At 43.1% G+C, this 19,240-nt stretch overlaps 1 protein-coding gene across 1 annotated transcript in view; it reads right to left on the reverse strand.

Moving 5' to 3' along the window:
* Positions 1 to 3,986: 3,986 nt before the first annotated feature.
* Positions 3,987 to 19,240, reverse strand: part of SEMA3B (semaphorin 3B) — a 51,895-nt gene continuing 36,641 nt past the window's right edge. The window contains exons 5-18 of the mRNA XM_063291983.1: positions 19,072 to 19,191; positions 18,840 to 18,933; positions 18,368 to 18,487; positions 16,913 to 17,058; positions 16,433 to 16,547; positions 15,223 to 15,292; positions 14,130 to 14,274; positions 13,518 to 13,737; positions 12,376 to 12,467; positions 10,500 to 10,541; positions 9,735 to 9,892; positions 9,520 to 9,575; positions 7,152 to 7,291; positions 3,987 to 6,015 (exon numbers count right to left, since the gene is read on the reverse strand). Of these exons, the coding sequence (XP_063148053.1) occupies positions 5,551 to 6,015; positions 7,152 to 7,291; positions 9,520 to 9,575; positions 9,735 to 9,892; positions 10,500 to 10,541; positions 12,376 to 12,467; positions 13,518 to 13,737; positions 14,130 to 14,274; positions 15,223 to 15,292; positions 16,433 to 16,547; positions 16,913 to 17,058; positions 18,368 to 18,487; positions 18,840 to 18,933; positions 19,072 to 19,191 (1,983 nt within the window). The 3' untranslated portion in view covers positions 3,987 to 5,550. The remainder of the gene's footprint in view (positions 6,016 to 7,151; positions 7,292 to 9,519; positions 9,576 to 9,734; positions 9,893 to 10,499; positions 10,542 to 12,375; positions 12,468 to 13,517; positions 13,738 to 14,129; positions 14,275 to 15,222; positions 15,293 to 16,432; positions 16,548 to 16,912; positions 17,059 to 18,367; positions 18,488 to 18,839; positions 18,934 to 19,071; positions 19,192 to 19,240) is intronic.

Here is a 19,240-nt window from a genome sequence, read left to right on the forward strand (position 1 = left end):
ATTATCGGTAGTTACTCAGCCACGCCCACCCGATTCAGGGAGAGGAACTAGCTTGCTCCACTTAACCTGCTCAGTTCTTCCTACGATGCTGCGCGTCCGCGTAGCTACCCTGGCGGATCGCCGCCTGACAAACTTTCCGCCGCTCAGAATCTGCTGAATCCAGGTTGAAGCTGAGCTGCTGGTTCCCATTTGCGCCATGTTCTGCGTTAGCTAGAGCGGCAGCCGGGCGCCCCTCTCTCTCCTCTTTTCTTTTCCTGCTAGAACCCTGGGTGTTTATTTCATTGTACAAATTAGATGCCCCCGGCTGACTCTTGGATTAAATTAAATGCCCTGCGATCTGTTCCGCAGTTTGGCGTGGGGGAAAGAAGACGCTTCGAGTCTCAGCGCGGACCAGAATAAGGAAAGTCGTGAATCCAACGGATTGGGCGATTTTCCGCGTTTTGGAAACGCTCCGCCCGTTAGCATTACCGAGATCTGGGCAGGGATAGTGGTGGTGAGGCAGACTAGGCTCCCTGCGGCCTCAGAATTCTTTGGTAGCGCTGCTGTATTCAGCCAATATTCTGCAAATACATCCATGACAAGATGCCCTGAGGTCTCCAGTAGCCTCCATCTAAGGGGAGTAACCTGGGCAGGGAATTAGTGCAATTCCTACCAGAGAACTGCAGTGGAAATGCAGATTTTTTCCTGAGATATTTTATTTAAAAAATGCTTTGGATTTCAAAAATGTATCCCAGTACTGACATACATTCAGTTCTGCCCTTAATGATATAGGCAGCTAGAGCTAGTTGTGAAGCTGTTTTACGTTCTGTTCTAATTAGTAAAAGAATAGTACAGAATTTTTCAGCATGCAGAATTTGTGAGCAATTCACAACTTGGACTAAGGATTCCATTAATATATGATCGTTCATTTTGAGGAGTTGAATATAAATACCAAGCATGTCCTGAAAATACATACTATCTCTCTTCTTCCTTTTCACTTAACCCTTTGTGTTACTTAATGGCCAACACAGAAAGATTTCGAAGTAGGATTTTCTGTTGCTTATAATTCATGATCGATACAATTATTTTTCCTGGACCTATGGATGGGATGTTCCTTAAAAAAAGAACATTCTTACAAAATAATGTAATCCAACAATTTTTAAACTTGTTAGATTTTTTTAAAAAAAATTACTAGACTTAAAAAAATAAGTTTAGACATTAAAGTTATGAAGAGCACAGAGATTCTTGGAATATATGGGTCAAGTTACTTGAGTGGATCAGATTTCCTCCATTTCCATTTTTTTTAAACAAAAAGGGCAATTGACAGAGTATACATTTCTGCATTCTTCATAATTAGCTTGGTATGTGTAGACCAGTGTTTTTCAAACTTAGCAACTTTAAGATGTGTGGATTTCAACTCCCAGAATTCCTTAGCCAGCATATGCTAGCTGGGGAATTCTGGCAGTTGAAATCCACACATCTTAAAGTTGGTAAGGTTGAGAAACACTGGTGTAGACTATGTAAAAAACACAGGCTGATCTCAGATATGACGGCCTGTGATATTAGATATAAATTATCTCATCAGACTCCATTTCAATTCATAGTGGTAGGAAAAAGAATGAAACCTATAAGGAATATGAAATATTCCTCATAAAACTGTCACAATTATATTGTGGAAATGTCTTAATCCCTTGATTATGTCTGTCTCCCGGGCTCCAGCAGTGCCTGCTCAGATATCTTTGAGATATCTCTTGGCAAAATGTATCATGCAATAAATGTGGGACTGCACCCTCTGGCTAAGGTCGCAGTGTGACTACAGAATTGCTTAACATCCCAAAACAACATCTAGGTCAGACAACTCTTTCTCCTGACAAAACTGGTGTTCCAGGCAAAATTGGCGTCATTCCCCTTCCCTTCATTTCATGTATAAAAGTTGATTAAACCAGCCATTGAATCAAACTTCAAACATGCTGTTAGTCAGTGTTCTCTATCATGGCAGACTGTGAGGGTACTGGGAAGATCTCATCACACCTCCTCACTGCTCCCTGGTCCAGTTTCTATTGCCTGGTGAGAGCACCGCATTCTTCCTGGTGCCAGGAGCTGACCTTGGTATTTAGAGCTGGGCCCAAAGGCATTTCAAAATCCCTCCCAAATTACAGTCCAGGGGAAGGAGAAATTATCCCCATATTTTCTCAGGGGTAGCAAGGGCAATGGCACTGCTACAGGAAATGCCCCTGGGACAGTGATGGTGAACCTTTTGGGCTCAGCGTGTCAAAAATTCAGAAAATGCCTAACTTAACTCTGCTGGCATGTCACCCCCCCTGCCCCAAACACAAAAGAAACAATTCTTTACATATTCATTTATTTTAAAAAAACAATCTAATTTTGGATGGCCAAAAGGGCAGAGATGGGTGGAGATAGGTGGGTGGGGGTAGTTGCAGTGTCTTTTCATTTAGTTTCTTTGGTAACTCAAACAGTTGTCAGGTGTTGGTGAATGCTGGTGTGTCACACAAAACATGGCATTTGGGTGTGTCACACAAAACGTGTTGGGTGTTGGTGAATGCTGGCATGTCACACAAAACGTCATGGCGTGTCACCTTTGACACACATGTCATAGGTTCACTATCACTGCCCTGGGACATCTTCTCTTGCTGATTTAGTTGAAGTATGGAAAGCCACCAAGGTTGCAGAACCCTGGAGAGATCATGGTTGTAAAGTAAAAACCTAGACATTAATGAACAGGTTTTGGATACTTCAGAAACACTCATTCCACCCAGGAGAATTTCTCCAAAATTCTTTTCCCCTTTAAAAAGATGAAATAACTTATTTTATAAAACTGAATGAGAACTGGTAGAACAAAGTCAGGACTCACATTATATTTTGAAAAGGAAAGTGATCTATCTTTTTTCTGGAGAACTATTCCAGAAACTCAGTTTTTTCCCCCCTAAGGGCACAAGAACTGATACAGTGTTGAAACAGATTCCCCGCCCCCCTCTCTGTCTATGCATCCATCTACTTCAGCGTCTGAGACTGGCATTGTTATGAAGATGATCCAGGGGCCAGGAGGACTAAGGGAGATCTTTTCCCCAAATCACTAAGAAGACTATATTTCTGAATTCTCCATTGTGTTTGACATCAGAACTGAGGAACTGCAGTTACACAATATTAATATTTAACACGACTAACATAATTCTTGGAATCACTTCTATTTAAAAAATACAGTTAAGAAGTCCTATTTTCAGTTTATGTCTCATCATTTAACTCCAGATAATTTGTATAGTGGTTTACTTCATTGCAAAACATTCTTTTAAAAAAATTAAAACTTTGTAAGAGAGAAAGAGAAAACCCAAAGACAGCAACTTGTAGAATATCTGAGATGCATTCCAACTTCCAAACATTTTATGTTTGTACAATATTTTTTCAGACTACATAGGTGAGTGGAGATGCTTTGAGACAGCAGCAGAAGTCTCTCAAAAGGAATAAAAGGCAAAGAATATTCTAAAAAACCCTCCTACTGTCTCTGGACTCATTAAGGCTTCAGATGGCCTGATCATCTCAAACCTTTCTCACTTTTGGGACAATTAGGAGCAGCTTACACCCAAGAACATAACATTGAGAAGCTGCCTTTAGAAATGGGCATTTCCATTGTTACACATCTACAATGCAGATTTAATGCCTACTTATTAGTTCTGCTGTATCTCCAGATTGCAGCCCAATCAAGCATCATGTCACTCTTAGTCGATCCCTACATCTTCCTTGGGATTGTCCATTCTAGCTTCATTTAGATTAGATAGGGCTAACCACAGCCTTTGCTGGTATACACCAGAGAAATTGCTTATACACCTTGAATTACTATCTATCTCTCTGTCATCTATCTTTCTATCTGTCATCTATCTCTATATCTCTCTTTCTAATCCAGTGTTTCTCAACTTCGTCAGGTTTAAGATGGGTGGACTTCAACTCCCAGAATTCCCCAGCCAGCCTTGCTGGCTGGGGAATTCTGGGTGTTGAAACCCACCCATCTTAAACTTGCCAAGGTTGAGAAACTCTGATCTAATCTATCTAAATTTATTGGCCGACCAACTCCAGTGGACTTGGAGTATTACACACTTGGTCCTCAGATCACAGCCCAATCCATCTTGCTATCTCTTCCAAGTCAATACCTGCACCTTAAAGCTTGCTTTTCTACAGAATAACAAGCAAAAGGATGATCAGGGCTTTTCTGAAAGGCAGATTACTCCATCCAGGCAACAGGCTGAGAATGGTATGGTCTTTCTGAGTGCCACACAAATTGCTCCAAAACAGAGGCTTGAAAATGAGCCAACTGGGATCTTGGAGGGACCAGCCTTTTTTCAGGATTACAGTTGAGCTTTGGTGGCTGGCAGCTCAGGTCCCCAACCAGATTTATATGGGAATCAAATGTTGGTTGATGGTAATCTCCCCAGCAGGAACAATGGGAGACATACAGTTCAAAGCAGGGGCAGCTGGTTTTCTTCACATACCAATATGATCACAACCAGCTCCTAATTAATTTCCAATATTTACAGGTTCTCCAGAACTAGAGTGTCCCCAAAACTATGGCTCCCAGCAGGGATCTCCTTCAGATTGCTCTTTCCCTGGAGAGGGTCTCAGGCTAGCAAAAAATATTCTGGGCCCCTGACTAAATACAGATGAGAGGGGCAATTTTTGCTGCTTGGTTCCTCTGCTGTTGCATCTCCATCACCACAACTTGAAATATCTTCTCATACAAACTTAACACCCAGAAAATCTCAGTCGGAAATGAACTCCGAGTTCTCTGGGCAACAACAGCCCTGTTCCTTCCATCAGAGGCTAAATCTTGATGGCCACCCAGGGGTGGACTACATTCATCAGTAAACAGTCTGTTAATAAATACATCAGTGGTTGCGTTGTGTTTCTGGAGGTGGAGCACACAATGGCTACTTAAGCACACAAGGCAGTTATGCTTGGATAAGGAAGGGAGAGGAAAGAGGGTCAACATTCTGCTCCAAGGTTTAGACCAAATACATTGTGAGAGGCATCCAAGAGCTGTCCTCGTCAGGGGATGACAGAGCATCAGTGGAAGCTCCAGAGATAAAGAGCAGTAGAAGTCCCTAGGTGACCATTTGGTAGCCACTGGATTCTTGCAGAAAAGAAATGTATTTCCCAGCTAATTCTGCCTGTTTTCCTTCTTACTGGTCAGGGATGTTCAGGATGTGGCCTCTGGTGCATTTGGTCCTTGGAGGCTGGTACCCTTGTCTTTGGTAGTGTATTGTGAACAGGCCAGAAGCGCAGAGCTTCCCCTGTTCTTAGTCAGGTTCTGTTGCTCTCTCTCAAGATTTTGAAGAGTAGCAGCTTTGCTATGACACCAACATTCCCATTTGCCCTACAAACTACACAAGAAGCAGCACCCAGGAGTATGGGGCTGGTGTGGAAGGATGTTCTTTCCACCCAACCACAGAAGCCATAAAAGATCCTGCTCTTTCTCTCCTACCCCACTATTCCCATACTCCCACCCTGCTTCCCTGGCCCTTCCCAGCACAGAGATTTGTATACGTGCACCCCCCCTACAGGTCACCAGATATCTGTGCTCCGAGGAGCCCTTTCTGCACGGGGCACTTCATGTGTTCTTCGGCTGCGGGGTTTCCGTTTCTCCTCCAGATGTTTCCACTTCTGACTTTTAGACTTGATGCTAAATAAAGGGGGCAACGGAGGGGGCTTTTTCTTGGGCTGGTGGCTCTTGTGGCTCCATAGTTGCTCACACACCTGGTCCACGGTGCTGAGATTGGGATGATCCACCAATTGTAAGAAATCTTGATACCAAAGCTTGCGATGGAAGGGCTGTGTGGATTCCTCTTCCCAAGAGAGGGAGAGGGAGTCAGCCTGCTGGGCATAGATCACTTCAAGCTGGAGGTGCAGCAGACTCTGGGTAAAGCCATGCTCCGTTGCATGACAATAATAGAAGCCAACATCTTTGCGCTGTACATTGCGCAACAGGATTCCCCGCTCCATCCTGATGACCCGATCATCCAGCAATACCTGGAGGTTAATGAAGCACAGACAAATGAAACTGGAATTAACAATCCAGAACTCAGAGGAACTCTGTCTCACTATGAAATTGTCTTATTACTGAAAACTGCAGGAAAGATTCTTTGAGGACATTGGTACTTAGAGAACATGCTTGTCAGAGAGACAGGAAAGCATTTTCTTTAATGTTGCTCCAAAATTGTGTAAGGGATTCCTTCTAGTAATGCAACTGCCCCCACTCGCTTCACTTCTAGAAAAAGATGATATGCCTCTTAATTTATAGTGTTCCATGTTTTAATTAATGATTTCAGGGTCCTTTATTATTGTATTGTTTAATTTTAGATTTGTTATGCCTTGGTAATTTTTTTTCTTTTAGCAAAAACATGGGAAAGGGATATGTATTTAGAAGGCTGAAGCCATACCATGAACTTAGTGCTACTCAGTTTTGTTAGCCTTGTTGCACATTTGTTCAGGTAAAAGTGGGATCACCACTGGCCTTCAGGTGCAATTCAAGGTGTTCACTGTCACCTTTAAAGCTCTATATGGCTGAGGGCCTGGATATCTCTCAGTTGGCTTGCTTTGGGTTGATTCTGTCCAGCTGGTTAAGATCAGGTAGAGAAGGCTTGCTGAGGATCTCCCCAAGGAAGGAATGACATCTGCAGGGACCCCATGGTTGAGTCTTCATGATGATTGTCCTCTTTTTATGGAACAACTTGTCCGTGGATATCCAGACTGTTCCCTCCTTGTTATTTTCTCCAAAAACTATGAAACATGACTTGCTAGGAAAGCTTTGGGGAATGAATATAGACTATACCAGCCTGGAAGTGTGGTGCAGTGAGTTGAGGTGCATGTTTTTATTGGATATTTTTTGTTTTTGTCTAGTTTTTTTCCCCATATGGCCTTGTTGTTAGCTATTCAGAGTCATTATGATTGGAGTGACGTATGAGTTGGAATGCATGAATGAATAACTGAATAACTGAATAAATAAAATACACTATAACATATAGTGTTTTATAGAATAATCCCACTATCTAAAAATAAGTAATGAGGACAGCCTCTATATTGCTTCAATGATGGCTGGTTGATGCTATGAACATACTGTAAGTCACTAGTAGAAAAATGTGTGCACACAGTGGTTAGGCTTATACCTCCTTCTGGGGGTCACTGCTAGTCTTCTTGTACGTCCACACAATCTTGGCCTGCAGTGATTTAGGAAGACACTCTAGAAAAGTGCTGCTGCCTTCCACTCCATAGAGCTTCTTTTCTGGCACGCTGGCTTTCTGAGGATCTGTACAACATCAGAAAGGGATAACACAAGGAATGAAAACCAAGCATGGCCATTGGTTAAGTGATGAGGAGCACATATGCACCCAGGTCCAGTCCAAAAGCAAAGCAAACATCAGGAAGAAGCATCAGATCATAGCTGAAATTGATGAGAAAAGGGAATGGTTCCTGAAAGCACCTGGGAGGGCAGGATATATGGGTCCAGAATGAAATCTACCCATGCAAAATCCATGGGAATTGTGAATGAAAGGAACTATTTCTGCCTAGAAAGAATGAAGGATAGGAATAAAATGGGCAATTAGATGACCTGAAAGGATGGATTCTGATAAGAGATATCCTATCAACACTCTGCCATTTTTTTTTTTTTTGCTTTGGGTTTTCCAAGAATACGGAAGATACTGGATTTAAGTCGGTGTCACACTGGCTCTGCTCCTATTTGCAGGGTTGGTTTACTTCTCTATAACATCTGAATCAAGATATTTTAGAATTCAAGAAATCAAAGTCTGGATGTAGTGATGTGGTGGGATGACAGTCAATAAACTGAGATTAAATGCTAATACAAGGGAGATGTTGTGAAGGGGTGATTCCTGAGAATGGGAACTGGGAAGCTTGCTCTTCTTAATACAGTTGCCCTTGCTAACCACAACATGGTACATTATTTATTTATTTATTAAATCTGTATGCTGCCCAAATCTCAACAATTCTGGGTGGCTCACAAGTAAAAACATAAAAAAATACAACAATAAACAACAATAAAGAATAAAACATAGCAGAGATGACAGAAATTGGACTGGAACAGAGAAAAAGAAAGAAATACACACAATCCAGGGGGTTGTGGTTTGGGAACACTGCCAGCGTATTATCAGCTTCAGTTAGTGTACTAGCTGTGCTTTTTTCTGAAGGGGCAGCAAGCCACAGTTGCTCATGTGCAGTTATCCAAAGCCTGCCTTGATCCTCATTGCTGAAAAATGTTAGCACAATTTTTCAACAGTTTAAGAGGGAAATACACAACACCTCCAGCATAAGCCATGAAATAGGCACAGCCCAGTTTTTAAAATCTCTCTCACCTCCACGCTAAGGAAAGAATGTGGGGCCGTGCTTAAGCTGCATCACTCTTTTTACTGTGCCTGACTTAGGGTTCCTCCCTGGGGGGTGGGGGGGATATAGCAACTGAAAGTTCTCAATCCTGCTTTATTCCAAGACAAGGTCTGCTGCTGTTTACAAATGGGGGATAAATTTAAACCATTTTCCTTTTAATGCAAGCTAATCCATCTCTTCTTCCCAAAGCTGTATATTAACTTTAAAAAGATAAAGTCTCTTTCAAAGAGAATGCAATTCCTGGTAACAATGTGGACACATTCATGTAGCTATTGATATGCCAGCGGTTTGCTATACCATCTTCCAGGGTGGTTGTTTTAAACTTGCCAGTCTAGCCAACAACTCTGGTATTTCCTGGTGGTCTCCCATCCAACTACTGATCACATTTCACCTTCCTTAACTTTTCAAGATCAGGCAAGGTGGGATAGATGCTGACATCTCAGTAGGTGTACATGAAGTAGACACATTTATATACTGATATCTGATGTTTTTTGAATATTGATACAGTTTGCAACTTTTAAAAGTATACCAATATTCATACACTGTATTAGAGGAAAGTGCAAATAAGATGTGTTGCACTAGGATTAATCACTTGCAAAAACGTAGTCATTGGAAGAATGGTACATAAATACACATGTAAATGTATTGGGGGGAAAAGCAAATAAATGCAGAAATAGCTGGGAAAAGGAAACAGTGGAATTAAATGTCCTCCTTGCTCACAGATGTAATGGAATACATCAAGAACTTTAGCACTCTTCTGATTCATGCATTGAAATTTGTACTTTGGGTATGAAAAACAGAATATATGTGCATGGAGCAGTAAATATATACATATATTGCACCGGAAAGAAGGATGTTTTATTGTTGATAGATCACTGAATGCAAATGACACAAAGGCTGGCTACATACAATATGCTAAAGCAGTGTTTTGCAACTTTAAGATGGGTGTACTTCCAGAATTCCCTAGCCAGCATGAATCAAAGAGCCCATACATATCATGGCTTAAGGTGATGCCTTGCTTCTCATACCATGTAAAGACAACTGGTTTCCCACAAAATACTGGAGCAGAAAGACCCCCAGCTTGCTTTGGCCTAGACTGCTCTGTTGGGTGAGCATATATTTAAGAGCACTCACCTCTAGAGCACAAGATACTGGGATCTCCATTCCTCACGTCCTGGCGTCGGAATCGCCTGTTAGGAAAGTGTGCAAAGGTTTGCCAAGCGTACTCTGTGGTGGGGCTGGAGCCACCAGCCACTGATTGCACGCAGGAGCCCCGCAATTAGAACTGGCCTTTGGTCCCTGCCCCCAAGGTTACCAAGCCCCATCTATAGGCCGATCCTGGGCCATACCGTTTGGTATTCTGCAGGTATCGAGTGCAGGTGGTGCCATCCCAGGCGCAGTAGGGGTCCCTCGCTAGGCAGCACTCCGCACAAGCTTTGCCATACATCCCACAGCGGTGCAAGGGCAGCTGGGAAATGGAAGTCCTGGAGCCCAGGTACAGCTGTTGCTGTTGGAAGACAAAGCCACGCAGTCCCTTTAGGGCCCACTAGTATCTGGACAGAAAAGTTTTCCATAGAAACATAACCTTCTGCTCCTAACGGCTCACTGTTTTGAGAAGCTGTATATAAGGCCCAGCCTAGGCTTTCAGGCACCGTTCTAATGAATGTACTGTATTAAGTGAGAGGAGAATGGATTCAATCAGAACCTTCTGAATCACAGACAAGGTATCTAGCAGGGGTCCATAAACTCTGTAGATGGGAAGGCATTCTTCTATTCGTTGGGAGGGAGAACCAAGAAATTAAACAAACAACTACTGTCAAAACATGCAAATTCTACTCATTTTGTTCATGGACTTCTGGAGGGGGGCGGGGTAAAGACACTTGAATGCAATTGGGAAATCATCATCATCATCATCATCATCATCATCATCATCTCTTGGATAGAAGAAATGCATACATATAATCATCCCTACTCTGATCATCTTCTATGACCAGTTTCTCTTCCCCTCTGTAATGATTTACTTTAATTATTTATGAAACAATGCACTCGAAGAGATGTTTGCCTCCTGGCTCTCACAAGAAAGCTTCCCAAAGATTTTCTGTTGCACTACATACCCGCTTGGATGAGATCTGCATGCTAGTAATAGGAGAAGAGTCCTGTCAACGAGAAACAGAAATAATTATGATGGCACTGAACTGTTGATAAAAAAGCCACTGTCTTCTCAAGCGGTGCTCCAGGTGACTGCTTGTAATGGGAATAGCCTGGAGGGACAAGAGGAAGAGCTGCAAGCAAGACAACGGTCAGATAAAAGAAATCTAAGTCTCTGGCAGAAACATAAATTGAGAAAGTGTCTCAGACAGGACCCTCCCTAGTTCTCAAGGAAAAAAGAAGAAGAAGAAAAAAGAGGCAGTTTGGTTTAGTGGTTAAGGTGCTAGGCTAGAAACCAGGAGTCTGTGAGTTCTAGTCCCACCTTAGGCATGAAAGCCGGCTGGGTGACCTTGGGCCAGTCACTCTCTCTTAGCCCAACTCGGTGCAATGTAGACTAGCCTCCTTGTGGCGCACCCTGGGCAATATGACTTGTCACAGCTAAATAGTCTACACATCTGGCTGCTGGACCTCACAAGGATTTCCCAGCAAGAAAAAACAGCATGAACACTGAACTGCTATGCCATAGGCTTAAAAAAAAAGGAAGATAAAGGGAGGGAGGGGGTAAGTACATTCAGACTTGCAAGATTCTGTTATTGTAACCTTATAATAAACGTACAGTAGTATTGTTCTATGTGACTTTGGTATGTTCGTCTGGTCTACCTTGAAGGGCTGACACTGCTTCAGTTTCTCAGGTAGAGCCTTGCACTATCATAGCCTGACGCAGGGAAGGTAGGGAACCCCTAGAATGGCTAGGGCAGCACCTGAATAGACATACTTAACCCAGTCAGCCTTTATCCAGCTGAAGCTCAATACTTGCGGTCCTGGTGGTGGCGCATGATCATGCCAACTGGTAGGGCTGTGCAGTGCTTTGGATTTCAGGGAGAAAAGATGCTGCAGGCATGAAGATATGAACATAGTGTCCATCCTTAAATCAGCTGTGTCTTTTCCCAGGACTGCTTGGCTGCCCTCTATGGTTGCAGCCTGTCCTGGGAAAAGACCTATTTGGTTTAAGGAGTTGCACAAAGGGACTAACCTGAGTATTCCCAGGAACTCTGTTTGATTAGATGTCATCAAGTTGTTTTTGACTCCTAGCAACCAGATATAGATAGATAGACAGACAGACAGACACTCTGAAGCAACCTTCAAACCCAATGCACTGCACAGCCCTACCAATTAAACCAAAACTCACCCTGGGTTATACAGAGTCCTGACTCCCTTGCTCTAGGAAGTGCCCAGTAACCAATGAGGCCTTGCATCAGAAGAGTCCTAGTAAGGATAAATTACATCACTAACCCCTTTCCCTGTGGCTAGGATGGTAGCAGGGGGCATGACTGCTTGGCTGCTGCAGCCCATGCTTGTTTCAGAAGTGCATTCTGTCCTGTCAGGCCTTGGCCCTGAGGGAGAGGCTTGGTCTCTCATCCATTCTTTCTCCCCAGCCCTTTTTCTTGGAGGATTAAGAACACAAAATAAGGCACTTGACTGGGTTTGGTATTCCCATGACACAGCCTTCTTAGGTTTAACCTGACTGAGATGGTTTTAGGTTAAATTTAATCTCTAGGAGGTTAAATGACTGGATCAACATATTTGGTGTTCCTTCAACATATTAATATTTTTCATTGGTCCAGTCAAGTATGTTGGGGAACCAGCTACTGAACCACAAACTTGCTAATGGTATTTTAGCTTAGCTTCCCAGAGAACCTAAGCAGTTGGGCTAATTCCATCAACCATGGGAAAAGCAGCCATGGTAAGTATATTATCTGAACAAAGCCTATAATACTGTTTTAAAAAGGTAGCTATTCTTGCCCCAGGCCAAACCACCCATCTCCAATTGTTCAGACTCACCTTGAACACCTGCAGTTCCTCCAGCAGCAACTCCTTCATGTTTTGCCACGACTCCTTGGGCACCGAGACGACCTTCAGGACTGTCCCAATGTCTGCCAAGCAAGGAGAAAGTGTAACCATTTTGCACAAAAAGAGGTTATAGGCAGGTTGGTTGGCTGATCCCACAATCCTGTTTTTCCTTCATAGCCAAAGAGAATACATGAAAGTTTCAAGCCACGCCAATCAGTTTACATACAGCATGCAAACTTGCTGGCTAAGGATGATAGGAGTTCTGGTCCAGCATTGACAGAGTGCATCTGATTGGGAAAGCTACTTTAATATACTTAGTTACTAGTTTCAAGGCTCTTGATTTCAATATCTCTTGATTTGCTAAAATCAGAGCCATGGCATCAAAGAACCAGCGAGAAGTTGGACCAAAGGCCTGGGACATAAATGGGTATGATGCAGGAGGCGAGGAACATATTTCCTGTACTATTTGCAAATAAAAATGCTATTGCAGCTATTAAGGGGCCCACTTTGATCAAGACTGCAGTGCTGATGATATCTGTTTTCCCAAGAACCTTTCCCAACTTGTTGCCCTCCCAATGCATAGGACTTGAGTTCATACAGTTCCTAGCTAGTAAGGATTTGGTTCCAATCCTTATTACACCATGGCGACTGAACGTCATTCCGTGCTTCTTTTATACTAGAATAATGGGATAGTCACCTGTCTCTGGGAGACAAATAAATGTATGTTTCCCAAAACAGGTGCTGGGGTCTTGGTTGTTTATAGCTGCTTCCATTGGTCCTATATGTTTTCCAATTAATGTATCATACATATACAGATATATAGCACTGAAAGAAAACACAGCAGAAAAAGCAAAGAAACTGCAGATAATGGCAGAGGAAAGAGGAAAGTCAGGGCTTAAGATGGTTGGACAGGGTGCTAGGAGCTGTGTTTCAAAAGAGGATGGAGCCAAGAGAGTGAAGGTGATGTGGTCAGAAATAAGCTTCCTCAAAGTTGTGAGCCAAATCTGAAAAGGACACAAACGTTTCACCTCTGAACAAGGGGCATCCTTTGGCATGCAGTTTTGGGGCACAGATGGAAACTTGGCAGTGTCCATGTACACTTTCTCATCAGAAGAGGATGGAAGCAGACATACCTGTGCCAATGAAGAGGACGTCATAGTGACCGTCGGCGGCTGCCACTCTGTCCACTGCAATGCGAGTGAAGATGTGGTCCACATTGGTTTGCAGGAAGACAGGCCTTTGGCCATGGGGCAGTACTGGATTATACATTAATGGGTGGTTACGGGCAAATTGGATCACATCATCAGGGTAATCCTTGGTGGAACTAAAAGTGCCAAAGGTTTTGCTGGGACACTGGAAGGTCAGAGAGAAGGAAGGTGAAGAGAGGCAATGTCTCCAAGTGTTCAAAAAGGGTCTACCCATAAACACTTCCTACCACAGCCCTCCATTTGCCCCACTTTGCTTTCCTTCTGTAATTTGCTTTCCTTCTACTTCAGTCATAACCCACAATAAAGTCCCCTTTCATGCAGCTCAGCTGGTGCCCCTCTCTTCTGATCTCCTTCTTCACTGTTTACCAAAAACCTAGAATCCCCTGGAACAGAAGCAAAACCCCACTAGTACAAAGCCCTCTCCTTCCTGGGCATGAGTTAGATAAATATCGGTCAGTAATTGCCCCAGTCTCTGGAGATTTCATGGACAGAAACCCTTTTCTTCATATTTCAAGATCTCATGTCCAACGTGCCTACCGTTCCTGGGCGGGGATAAGGGACACGGCCTTGATAGGAAACCCACTGATAGTTAGGCCCCTCCTTGTGAGCAAAAGGACCAAGGAAAGCTCTGCGGATGTCATTCATGTGATACACGCAGACAGCAGAACCTTTGAAAACCATGCTGTAATCAGAATAAAAAGAGGAATTACAGGAAGGTTAAAGAAATGAAGCTGGGAAGGAATGTGTATCCTATTGCTACCTGGTAATTTTGATTACAGATTCTGCCTGACTTCCATGCAAAAGGCACTGTGCAGCATTTTCCCCTGTTTAACAGTTTTGTCAGTATTTTTTTCCTGGTGTCTTCTCTCTCTTGTCCCAGATCAATGCTACATGGCATATTGGGCAATAAGGGTTCTCCATTAATAACTCTGCCACTGCCGGTCCCAAGCCTGGATGAGAAAGGACGAGGGTTAGGTGATGGGCCAGCAACCCATCCCTGTAAAACCTGAACCGCTACAGAAACAACAATTTTTCTGGTAAAAAATCACATTTTTTTTCCTGGTAAGAAAATAAATTTTAAAAAGCAATGGAAGATTATGTCAAATCCTGCAAAGCAATTGCACAAAAAAGCCTTGTCTGGAAGCATTCCACATCTGGCAGAACAGGCCTTTTTCAGTGTCAGCTGACGCATTCTGGTGAGCAAAGATACAGGAATCCTGGGCTGTAAGGACAGTGTAGCAGTGTTGGGCAGAAAACAGACCAGAATCTACCATTAGATTTCAGCCTGATTTATGGTAGATCAGCAAAGATTTGTTTTGTTTTGTTTCATTTGCAGGCCACCTAACTCCAAAATCACTAGGTGGCTTACACTGACTTCCAGATTCTCCCTCACTTAAAATTAGGCTATTGAACTGAAGAAAGCAAGGGCTAGCCAGGACGAATGTGTGCAGAAATGGCAGAAAACATATTCCTTGACACAGCATGTACTCAGAAACATTCCTTTCTTCAGTTGCATCTTTTGCCCCTGCCTCTGGTTGACAGATTGAGGGTCATCATGAAAAAGCAAAGTAGATACAAGAACCCTGAAGTCTGCCCACTGCTGATGTAAGGAAGACTATTTTGTTTTTACCTGGAGGTGGTGAAAACTGCATATAACAGTGGATTACGTTTATCCCTGGTTGGCAATAAGAAGACATCACCTGAGTTCAACAAGAAGAGAAGAAATCATCAGCCTGAAGTATGGCATCTGATGAATGACAAATCACTTCCATCCAAAGGAGAGAATGACCTTCTTTCAACCCAGACACCAAAACACTCACCAAGGAAGGGAGAGAGCAAGCCCAAGTTCTCTGCTCTGTCCCTCTTGCTATTAGAAGGTCCTAAACCAGCCTTTGCCAGCTTAGTGACCACTGCATGTATTTGGCAAAAAATCCCACAATCCCCAGCCATCACAGCCTAATTTCACGCTGGCTGAGGACAATGGGAATTATAGTCCAACTGTCTAGATTGCTCCAAGTTGGAGAAGGCTGGACTAAATCAATTAAAAAAGAAGTTGCCAAAAATCAACTGTATGAAGACAAGAACACCAGATGATAATATCTGAAAGCTGAAATTATGTGATTTTACTGTTGTAATTCTGAGGATAAGGAGAACATTAAATTATATTAAAATTCAGAAAAGCCAGATTGCAAATGGACATTTTTCAAGGGAAATGGGTTGTTGATTAAGCTTTGGGAGAAAAAGGATCTGCATTTAAAAATATAATTGTTAACTTGTAAAGAACTTTTCTTTTAGTTCAGAAGTGGTAATATGATTGGAACTATAATAATGGTAATGGTAATAAGTAAAAAAAAAAGCCAAATAATTTTCTGGAAGTTTTTTAAAAAACTTATTACCATTATCATTATTATAGTTCCAATCATATTACCACTTCTGAGCTAAAAGAAAATAAAACATGTACAATCATGCATATATTTCTATTCTATGGACCATATCATCAGATGTGAGAGGAGAGATGGTCACCCCCAAAGAAGCAAGACACCATCTGAACTCAGCTCTAACCTACTATTTTAACAGGGATAAGATCTATTCTAAGATCAAGAATAAAATAAAATAAAATAAAATAATGGAAGCTTTCAAGAATTGCTCTGTTGCAGCAGAAAAGAGAGGGAAAACCATGATTTCAATTAAGGCCTTAGGAGTATGAGGCAGATGCATTATTCCTCCCTTATCAGCTTCATTCCAACTTCATTTCTGTTGCTCGATAGTTTGACAGCAGCCCCGTCAGCATTTTCCTCATTTAGGATCATCCCAACCTTCCAGCAGGGGCAGTCACTCACGGAGGTGGTCAAAATGGGTGTCACTTCCATCATTGCCTGGTACTGCACACACCAGCCGGGCCTTCAGGAATGTTGTCCATTTATTCACCAAGCTTCTCTGCCCACCCATATCATTCTAAAGGGACAAGAAGAGACCTATCAAAAAGCTGGTTGGGGAGCACAGAGAATGATGCACACAGAGGCCAGCTGACTCAGGGATCTTCAAGGAGCTCAGAAGTCTAACACAAAGGGGTTCAGTTGCACATAGAACCTAATACACATCTAAGAATGGGGGTGGGAGGTTGAATTTACTGCTTTCACAGCACTGCTGTGTTGGAATCCTTCTTGACCATTCAACAGCCAGTTGTCGCTGTACAGCCTCTTGGAAACATCAGCTCTAGAGCAGGGACCCTCACCCTTTCAGTAAAGCCAGTGCCAACATCCAGCCATCTATCTTCACCAGACTTTGTCCAACTCCCAAAGCCCATACAAAATTCTTACCCGGCAAATTTGCCCAATGCGTGCAAAAGTCTGTTTGCCCAGGCCTTGGGATCCCTCCACTGCTGTTTCCCGGAAGAAAAAGAAGATCTTATCATCATCGGGGTTCTCACTCTCTGGGATCCAGAAGACATCAATGAACTTGGGTTCTTGAGTCAAAGAAATGAAAGAGGATGTTAATACAGGACAAAGCAACACAGGTCATCCTTTTTAGGTTTGGAAATGGCTGCTTTGGATAGGGGGTAGTGAAGAAAGGTAAGAAACAGGCAATTTTGCAGGGACAACTTGCTTCCTAGATCCTGGTTTTTCTTCTGTTTAAGATGAAATCTTAGCAGTTAGATATTTTTCCTGTGACATCTATGCCAAAACTCCTTTTGGGGACAAATTAAGCATGACATGGGAGATCACCTCTCTCAAAGATCAGAAGACATGATATCTCCTTCAAGTCAAGCTCAACTCCTGCTAAGTTTTTATGGCAACAATATGGGAGTGGCTTCTTCTGTGTTTTCTGGCAGTCACCATGCAGGTATTAATCAGATCTGACTCTCCTTCCCTTTCAAGATCAGCCAAAGTCCGCTAGATCCTGAGACACAGGGAACTGAACCAGAAACCATTTGCACAAAGACTTCATTTTGAGACTACAGTCCTTCCTCATACAGGCAAGAGAATTTTACTGGAACTGTGACTCTGGGTGACGGTTTAACTCTACCTCTTACTTGTTTTCAGGAGTGTCTACAGATGTGGTTAAAAAAAAAAAGTCAAAATAGAGGTTATGACAGTGTGACTGAAGGTCCACCTGTTTTTTATGTGCAACACACATAAAAAACAGGTGGCACTTTGATTGTACTGTCAGGGCCAACATCTTGACTTTTTTGACCAAACCCTGAGGACATCCCTGCTTGTTTCTTTCATTAAATTCAGCTGTTCTTTGCTGTCCTTGGAAAAAGAGAGAAGAAAGCCAACTAGTTTGTTAAAGACATTTAGAAGAGAGAAAGGTCACAGGAGTGCCTTCCCCAACAGTTCTCCTTTGACGTGTTGGGACTTGTAATCCCAGTTTCCCATCCAGTGTAATCATCCAGATTGCTACTTTCCTGAACTTGAAAACAGCAGTGTAGAACTGCTGATTAATGAATTAAACCAAACCAAACCAAACAGAAAACACATCCTGCAGAGCATTCTAATGTTTTTCCTTCCACCTTCTCTTCCAGCTTAGCCTTCTGGCATTCCAGGCCATGGTAGTGACAGGCTTTGACCACCAGATGGAAGCTTCCACTCATAAGTTACTAAACAACAAGTGAGCAATGTGATTTGGAACAAGACAGACAAGAATTGTAATAATGAACTCTGGATTCCCTGGCACTTTTAAGGCCATTTTTCTTTCACCCCCGTACTGCTTCCTTTCCAGTACTGACTCACTTCCCACACTGTAGGTCCCCTTCTCACAAACCCTCCACTGACCATTGAGCCATCGGGAATCATGCTGCTCTGTGCGGACAGAGGGCCTCGATCCCAGGCTGCGGAAGATGGTGAAGTCTCGGCCCATCAGATCAGTAGCCACACCAGAATAAAGCTCTTCACCTGGCCGGCACAAAAAGAGAGAAGTTTCAAAAGCTTCCTGGCTTCCCAATATCCACCCCCAGCCAGAAGTGGTTCACATCTCAGAGTACGTTCCAAATCTTCTTTCTTTGGTCCCTAAGAAAGATCCCAAGGCATCAGGTGGGGAGAGGGCACTGCATCAGGAGCCTCGCCGAATCCCAGCAGCTGCATCCTCAGCAGAGAGTGTCAGCTGATCCCATCTGTTCCCAGAGCAGATGGAGGAAGGAAAGATGAGGGTTTCAAAGGATCCTACGTGAGCTCTTATGTGGGTCTTGTTACCTTGTCTCACCCTGGTTTGGGTACTAGGTCATTGTTTGTGGGCCTCTCCCCTTACCTGCAAGAACCGAGGCAGCCATGTGATTTGGGTCATACGGGCTTTTGCCCTTGCCGTCCTCCAGGCTCCGGAGGTCCAGCTTAAACACAGAGTCCTAGAGAAAGGAGCAGACATGTCCATCGAGAGAAGCTTGGCGCATCTGTAATTCTTTTGCCTTGGTTTTAGCCTCAGTATCCTTCATCTTAACCCTCAGACACACGTACACTTTATGAAACTTTTGTGCATCACTCACCTCCACACGCTGCCCCACTTCTACAAAGCCACAGATGGGATGAAAAGCCCCAGTGCCACAGGCGTACAGGTGTGTGCGGTTGTAGAGATGCAGGATCTTAACAAAATTCATACACTCGGCCTGAAAAGCAAGAGCAGAGCCTGTAACTGACCAAGTCCAATAAATGTCC

Source organism: Candoia aspera, chromosome 2, assembly GCF_035149785.1.
Source record: "Candoia aspera isolate rCanAsp1 chromosome 2, rCanAsp1.hap2, whole genome shotgun sequence".
In the NCBI taxonomy this organism is placed as follows: Eukaryota; Metazoa; Chordata; class Lepidosauria; order Squamata; family Boidae; genus Candoia; species Candoia aspera.